Genomic DNA, 8,158 nt, shown 5'->3' with positions numbered 1-8,158 from the left:
TAGACAAAACGTATCTTTGCGCGGCTTCCAGTATGTCATATAGTTCAATGGAAGGAACATAAAGCGAAAATCAGTGGGAGAGAGAGGATGAAACTTATACGTCATAATGGCTCACAAGAAATTGACTAATCACAGTCGAGTATTCTCTTAATGCTTGACTGTGATTAGTCAATTCTTTAAGTTACAGCTTTAATCCATTAATTCTACTGTCATTATAAACGGCGTGTTAAAACTGAATCAATTCCTTAACTAATGATACCTGGTGGTACACAAGCCAAGTTTGTAACATAACCTCAATTTCGTTGATACGATCGAGTGTGTCGATAAAAAAATTAAAACAATTTAATGATTTATAATGAATGAATTGGTAGTAAGATGGTGAATTGTTATTTATATGGATATTCAAAAACTGAGGGACGTACCGAAACGTCTCATATGTAAATATATTTATGTTAATACGAGATTTGCAAATTAAATATATAAACGTTTGAAATTTACCGCTGTCCTTTCGCTTTCGATGGCATTATAAATACATCATAAAACTAAACTATTCCGGCTCCACTCGCATCGGCTCCTTGCTAATTCTTTTTTCGAACCTTTTGACGCTGAAAATAAAGGTCGAACGTCCTATGAATTTATGCTTTAAAAAAATTTAAATTCACTTATATAATTATTTTCAATTATAAAGATTTTTTTAGGATATGAAATTGAAAGAGAGAAAAGAAACAAATAATGATAAAAAAAGACAAACTCCATCGACTACCAGAAATTTAACAAACATTGATCAATTTCTCTGCAAATATTTATTATGCAATCACATGTGCAAGTCACATGAATGAGATAAAGAAATAGGAAATGAATCTGATTGGTTATGTCAAACTCTGACATTTACGACTTAAGGTGCAATTTCATTGACGCTAAAAAGTAGCGTCAACAATTGGTTGAACAAAGAAGCAACTACTTACTTCTTTATTCAACCAATGGTTGACGCTACTTTTTAGCGTCAATGAAATTGCACCTTTATCGATTGACATGTAATTGATTATTAGCGGTACATGCAACTTTCTATAACCTACTCTATCTTTCGCAGAATTCAAGAAAGTTAATTTAAATATCTCTCATAAAAACGTGAAAAAATGCAGTAAAAAATTAAGTACAGGAAATAAATCTCCGGTAATGAATTCTTCGAAACTAACCTAACCATCTTCGACGAAATTATGAATCGTGAAAAAAAAGAGACACTTTGCGCGCTTATCATTTTCGCGATCCTGTTGGCACTTTTGACGACGCTTTAACGATGATCGTAACATCGGGAGGAGAAAAACTTGACGAAACAGAGAAAATGACGCGAAATCGAAGCAATTTCTATCCGGCCGCGTTCAAACGAGCCGCCGATTCGCGCTCGCCGAGTCACGTGGTGACCACCCACATTTCGGATTGTGGGTAAACAAGAAGAGAGGAAAATATTTGTGCGCGCCTATCGTCATCGCAAGGCATTGTCGGTCCTCCTCCTCACCGTCGCTGCCGTCCTCGTCATAAATTAGCGATCGTCGCGATTAAATCGAGAAACCGGAAGCGGAAGAGAACGATACGAGAAATCCCATAGATCCTCGAAGGAAACAAACTCGAAGGGAGAAGGTGCTTAAAATCCATCCTGTACCGCTTCATAAATTATTACGCAAAAATTACGCGCGCCTAACCAGCCACCCGGTGTGTAGTGCAGTGTGCGCGAGAGAGAGGGCCACATATATAATAAATTGGTCGCGCGCGCGCGAACGCACTCCGGCGGGGAGCGAAGCGGGGACGTCCGCGCCGGGGGGGCTGGGGGCTGGCGGGGGAGCCGGGACCGGGCGGAGGAAGGAGAGTTCGGGAAATAGCCGGCCATATTTCGCGCGAGTGCTTTACTCGCGTGCACGAATACGTGTTTTGCCTCGCGTGTCGCCTCGTCTCTATCTCTCTCTCTCTCTCTCTCTTTCTCTCTCTCGCTTTCTCTCTCATCCCGCCTGTATAGAGCATCTTTATCTCTCAACGCTCCGATTTTTTCTCTCCCTCTCTCTCTCTTTCTCTCTCTTTATCTACCTCGTGTCTGATTTTTTGTCATTACTCGGTATATATCGCAAAGAGAGTATATATCCTTCTTTACCGGTCTATCTCGCGTTCTCGTCCTCCATCTACATTCGCGTATCTATTCATCTAATTCGAGCGAACGTCCGTCGAGATTGAGAGATAAATCTTGAGCGGCTATCTATCGGGTGTCCCGTCTCTCTCGCGCGCTCTCCGCCTCTCTCTCTCTCTCTCCGCTGTCCTACTCCGCCGCCTCTTCCTCTCTCCCTTTCGCGCTGCTCTCGACTACACCACGGCACACTCGCTCTCGGTGCTATGTCTACGTACTCTCGTACCCAGGAGAGCGACGCGTGGGCTCTTCTGGCACTGAAGTCGGCACCGGCCAGCCCGACGAAGATGCAGTGGAATCCGGAGTCGAAGGGCGCGCCGATTGCGCGGCTCGAGGGCCGCGAGTTCGAGTACATGGTTAGGCAACGGCGCATCACGATCGGCCGCAACAGCAGCAAGGGTGAGGTCGACGTCAACATGGGCCACTCGAGCTTTATCTCGCGGCGGCACCTCGAGATCTACTACGAGCACCCGTTCTTCTACATGGTCTGCAACGGCAAGAACGGCGTGTTCGTCGACGGGGTGTTCCAGCGCAAGAGCGCTCCTCCCTTTCAGCTACCAAAGACGTGAGTCCTCCGGTCTCTCCTTCCGGGATATTTATTTATCTCCTTTATTTATTTATTTACGATCTCGCTCGCATAGTTTGTCACTAAATATACGACTCGTCGGCTTGTACTCCTCGCTATTACTGCTCGGGATTTTCGACCATCCGTGTGTGCGAAAAATATAAATTTGTATTTATTTTTTTTTTATATTTATATTTTTAATTTTTTTTTATATTTTTATTTTTATATTTTTTATTTTTTATTTACGTTTTGAATTTTTATATTTTTATAAATATTGTGAAAAATATATTTAAATTGTATTTTTTTTTATGAAAAAATTCATCTCATTACCCTGAAATAGTACCTCGTCGTAATTAAAAAAAAATTTATCACAAAAGATAGTAAAAGAGTCGATAAGGTGTATTTATAAGTCTAGGACTTGAATAAAAAGTAATTGGATAGAAAAACAGGAGAGATGAATAATATAATAATCATTTTTGTGTAATTAAGTGTATTTTTGAGTGATAAATAATACAAGTGAGTACATTTGAGTATATTTTTCAGTGATGAATAATACAGTTGAGCACATTTTTGAATAACGAATGACACATGATTTCTTATACAGTCATTTTTGTGTAATTGAGTACATTTTTGAGCGATAAATAATACAAGTGAGTACATTTGAGTATATTTTTGAGTGATGAAGTTGATACAATTGAGTAATTTTTGAGTAACGAATGATACATAATTTCTTATACAAAGTCAATATTCACCTAAGCTAATAATTGAACAGCGGAATTTGAGAAACATTATATTAGCAGCGAATAATTAAATTATTATGATTAGTGAGTAGAAATTGATAAATAAAATCCTAGAATTGTAATGTAAAGTAATCTCGTATTTGTTTAAATAATAAGCTTGCTTATCATTTCCCTTTGTTATAAATGTTTAATTAATAAAATTCTATACATTTAATACTATTTAATATACTATTTAAAATACTATTTAATATACTATTTTAATATACTAATTAATCTTCATATTAATACTATTTTAATATACTAATAACACATTCTTATTTCCTAATTAATATTATCTTTGATGGTATTTTATTTTCAGATGTACATTCAGATTTCCGAGTACAACGATAAGGCTGATCTTTCAGTCGCTTATAGACGAGCAGGAGCAAAGTAACATTCGAGTGCCCTCTCCGCCAAAGCAAAGGGCACCTTTACCACCTCTGCGGATAAACATACCGGACGCCGGGTATAGCAGTCCGTTCCCATCACCTACGGGAACAATCAGCGCCGCAAACTCATGTCCGGCGAGTCCACGTGGCGGTCAGGGCAGGAGAAACGTCTCGGCGGATCTGCAGATGGTGGCAGTGTACGCTGCTGCTGTGGCGAACGATCCGCAGAATTCTACTTTGGACAGGCATAACTTGGAGAGGCACGAGGGTGGACAGAGCTCCAGCAGACAGATCAGTCCTGAGCCTGGTGCCGAGGCTCGTTATCGAAGCGGAAATAGTTCGGGACCGAATGGTACTGCGCCACATTACAGTCCACCAAAAGACGACTCGAAGCCGCCGTATTCCTACGCGCAATTGATCGTTCAGGCGATAGCGTCGGCGTTAGACAAGCAGCTCACATTGTCGGGCATCTATTCCTACATCACCAAGAACTATCCGTACTATAGGACTGCGGATAAGGGTTGGCAGAACTCTATTCGACACAATCTATCTTTAAATCGTTATTTCATCAAGGTACCTAGAAGCCAGGAGGAGCCGGGTAAAGGTTCCTTCTGGAAGATAGATCCTCAATCGGAGGCCAAGCTCATCGATCAGGCCTTCAGACGGAGACGACAGCGTGGCGTACCTTGCTTCCGTGCACCCTTTGGGACGTTATCATCGAGGTAATGTCGAAGAGCCTTTTTTTTTATTTTATTCACGAATAATAGATATAATAACAATTAGAAGGCTCGTGTATTGCAATGCAAAAATAATCAAATTAACATTAAAGGGCCGACAATACGAGCAAATTAATAAGATAGAAATAAAAATAAAACAATTAATTATAAGTTCGTTTAATTAAAAGATCACAAACGTTTCGACTTAACTTAATCTTCTTCAGTATGATATTTAAACAAAAACAATATATTAAATTGATCCGTAATTGGTCGCAAAATACAATTATAAACTAACTTTATTCACGAATATCGATAACCCATCTGATATTGTCTTATGTGATCAGTAGGAGTGCGCCGGCCTCGCCGTCTCACGTAGGAATTAGCGGCTTAATGACGCCGGAATGTCTAAGCAGAGAGGCTTCCCCAGGACCCGAGTCGTATCCGGACAGTTCTGTTCCCTCTCCAGCTGGACAACTCGCGACGAGTCAATCGGCGCCTGGCTCACCTGGACATCCGTACACATCGTCCCAGTCGACTCACAAGGGACGTCTGATGCAAACAATTGTAACAAATGGTGTTAGCGGTGATACTGGAAGAGAAGGTGAGGTATTTTCTTTCTTTTTCTTCTTAAGATTCTTTTGTTATCGGCTTTCTTTTGAGATAATATATATATAATCGTTCATTTGTCGAAATAGAAAAATATTTGGTGCCTGGACCAAACGTTGTAGAGGACCATTCTTTATCTCCGGCTGGCCAATATAGTCCGGCTCCTGTTATTGTACAAACGACGTATAATTACAGGTATGCTCGTTGTAAATCAAATAAAATAAAATTAAATTACTCCGCCAGCTCTGCTATGCTCGACGCAGCTTCATCAACGATCGCCATTTATATTCTCTGTTTGGAACAGTGGAAATTTTATCGGCCCCGATGCTGGCGTCGGGGGGGTTAGCAAACGTGCCCACGAAGAGTCGGACAGCTCGCCGGGTTCACCGGCCCCGCTTGCGATTGTCGAGAGTCCCGAGCCGCCCGAACAGCAACCATCGCAATCCAAACGCCAACGTATTCATGAAATGGACGATCATTGAACTGATACATACACTTAGCATCCTGTTATGTAGAACATTACATTTACATTGCATTATTTGTCTCTATCGTCGAACACATATTGCAAACTTCATATTGTTTTAATTGCATAACCGCTTTAGACTGCACATAATCAAGATTGAGCGTCAGTTCTATTATCTCGCGCGTTAAGCAACGCGAGAAACTGTTGTGTGTATGAGTTTTTCGCAAAAGAAATATCGATCTTTGAAAGAAAGAACGAGACGAGAGCGGAAGACACTTTTCCTGTCCTTCTAGAATTCATGTCTCATCATGATTCTCTCATCAACAGTCAATGTATATAAGATATACATATACTTTATTAAATGCTTTCTCTTTATGACTTGTTAACTTCGGCTGAAGATATAGTATATATATGTATATGGAGCTTATTTGATTGAAAAAGGTCATCCAAAATAGTAACAGCAGCTGATATTGCGCTGCTACATCAAATTGCAATAATGTGATGCGGTAACGTGTGCCATTCAGCGTTTAGCCGATTTATTAAATAGATAAAGAGAAAAAGGAAACGAGAATGTTACCCACAATGTAATCCAATCGAGTTAAAGCGCGATACATTTACAATTAAATTCGCTGATCGACATCCATTTCATACTCGCGTGATTTTCGTTGCACTACCGCTTGCACCAACTTGGCGTCGTTATCGCAATTAATGAAGATTAATAATAATAATGCAAAATGATATAGAAGAAGAGAGAAATAGATTATTATTACAATTATTACAACAGCGTTCTTAATTTATAATATGCTCAATCGAATGTCCATCTGAAGCGAGCTAATAAGGCACAGACTTTTCACAAGACTAAACGTATAAAGAGATACCTCTTTCAAAAAAAAATTGCATTGTATTGTATTTAATAATGAAAAAATACTGATAAAGGATAAATTCTTTAGGAAACGATGAGCTTTTGACGATGTAATCTCTGCTCGAGAAATTTCTTACCAGAGTCAGAGAAGAAACAAAAAAATAGAGCCTTGTAATATTTTATATTTAATCAATGTAAGGACGCGGATGTAGTGGAACTAATTCCACCCGGTGAGCTACGCATACACATATATTACATTTAAAAAAATACAAAAATTCCTAGGGAATCTACATGAACACATACATGTCGGGAGATTTTTGATTTCGCTCAAGATTTCCTCGGATTATCTATCGTCCCGAGTTCGCTCGAACGAGGTGATTTTGCGTTTACATCACGGGATGGTTCACCCAATCAATTCTATCATCTAAAACAGTCTTCTTATTTTTAACATTAGAAGAGAAACTGTTTCAGATAAAAATTTAGGTGAGAGAATCTTGTAAAATATGCGTACTGAAAAAGAGAAGCTATTGTCACGATGCCAAACTCTGGGATTACACCGAGTTCTTTCTTTTTCTCGTGCAATCGTAGTTAATATTTTGTATTATTACTCGTCAATCTCCCTGTAGAAGAGGGTCGGCTGTTTATAGAAAACAATACGTAGCATTAGGTTCACGGAAGCGGGGCGAGGAGAGCGGCATTGGATGCGATTGCGTCATGAAGATGATTGTGCGATGGGGAGGTGTAATAGAGTAAAAAAAAAAATTTATTTTTCTCGCACCTTTCGCGCGTGTATGTGACGTTTATCTGAAACGTTATTTTTCTATAGTTGAAAATATACGAGCACACACACACATAACATACATACTCACACTCTGTCTCTCTCTTTTTCTCTCTCTACAAGGAGGTTTTTGATGATACTGGTAGATGGACTAACACTGTTGTACAGTGTTGACACATACGTATCTCACAAAAGCAACGTATGTCCATTATACATATACGTACACATACATGTGTAGACATACATACAGGGTGAGGAAAAAGTATGGAAACATTTGAATTTTTCGAGAATTATGCATTTTAGAAACAAATGATTCCGACAAAAGTTGTAAGGTTTCAAGTAATGCATTATGTAGCAATATCAGTATGACCTTGAACAGCACCGTCAAGGTCATATAAAAATCAGTTCAAATTTTTTAAATGGAACCCCTTATTTTTTATTACACATTCTTATAGCTTGTTTCAAGAGCTTTCCAAAACACTATATTAAAGTGTTTTTTCATTGAGTACTTTTCGAGTTATGAGGCTTCAAATCATTTCTTAATTTTTCCTAAACCATAAAATATTTAATCAAATATTCATTTTTTTATTATCTCACCTTCATACTTTTATGTATAAGACAATATGAAGAATCAATTAATGTAAAGAAAAAACATAGTTTTGAAGAAAAAATATTTTATTGTTTATGGTTTATGTAAAATTAAGAAATTATTTCGAGCCTTATAACTTTAAAAGTACTCACTGAAAAAATACTTTATTATAGTGTTTTGGAAAGCTCTTGAAACAAGCTACAAGAATATATAATAAAAAGTAGGGGGTTCCATTTAA

General features: G+C 38.6%; 1 protein-coding gene across 2 annotated transcripts; it reads left to right on the top strand.

Moving 5' to 3' along the window:
* Window positions 1-1,466: 1,466 nt before the first annotated feature.
* Window positions 1,467-7,809, top strand: LOC105258861 (forkhead box protein K1). Of its 2 annotated transcripts, none has more exons than XM_011270404.3 (5): window positions 1,467-2,738; window positions 3,837-4,628; window positions 4,967-5,223; window positions 5,318-5,423; window positions 5,533-7,809. In XM_011270404.3, exons 1-5 carry the CDS (start codon window positions 2,380-2,382, stop codon window positions 5,708-5,710), a joined length of 1,692 nt encoding a protein of 563 aa, XP_011268706.1. In that variant the 5' UTR covers window positions 1,467-2,379; the 3' UTR covers window positions 5,711-7,809. The 2 variants fall into 2 exon arrangements, with proteins under 2 accessions (XP_011268706.1, XP_011268713.1); XM_011270411.3 differs by having other exon boundaries at window positions 1,469-2,738; window positions 4,970-5,223; window positions 5,533-7,795.
* The last annotated feature ends 349 nt before the right edge of the window (window positions 7,810-8,158 follow it).

The sequence above is a fragment of the Camponotus floridanus genome, unplaced genomic scaffold, assembly GCF_003227725.1.
Source record: "Camponotus floridanus strain SB8 unplaced genomic scaffold, Cflo_v7.5 scaffold79, whole genome shotgun sequence".
Taxonomy (NCBI): Eukaryota; Metazoa; Arthropoda; class Insecta; order Hymenoptera; family Formicidae; genus Camponotus; species Camponotus floridanus.
This window is presented reverse-complemented; position numbering and strand designations above follow the sequence as displayed.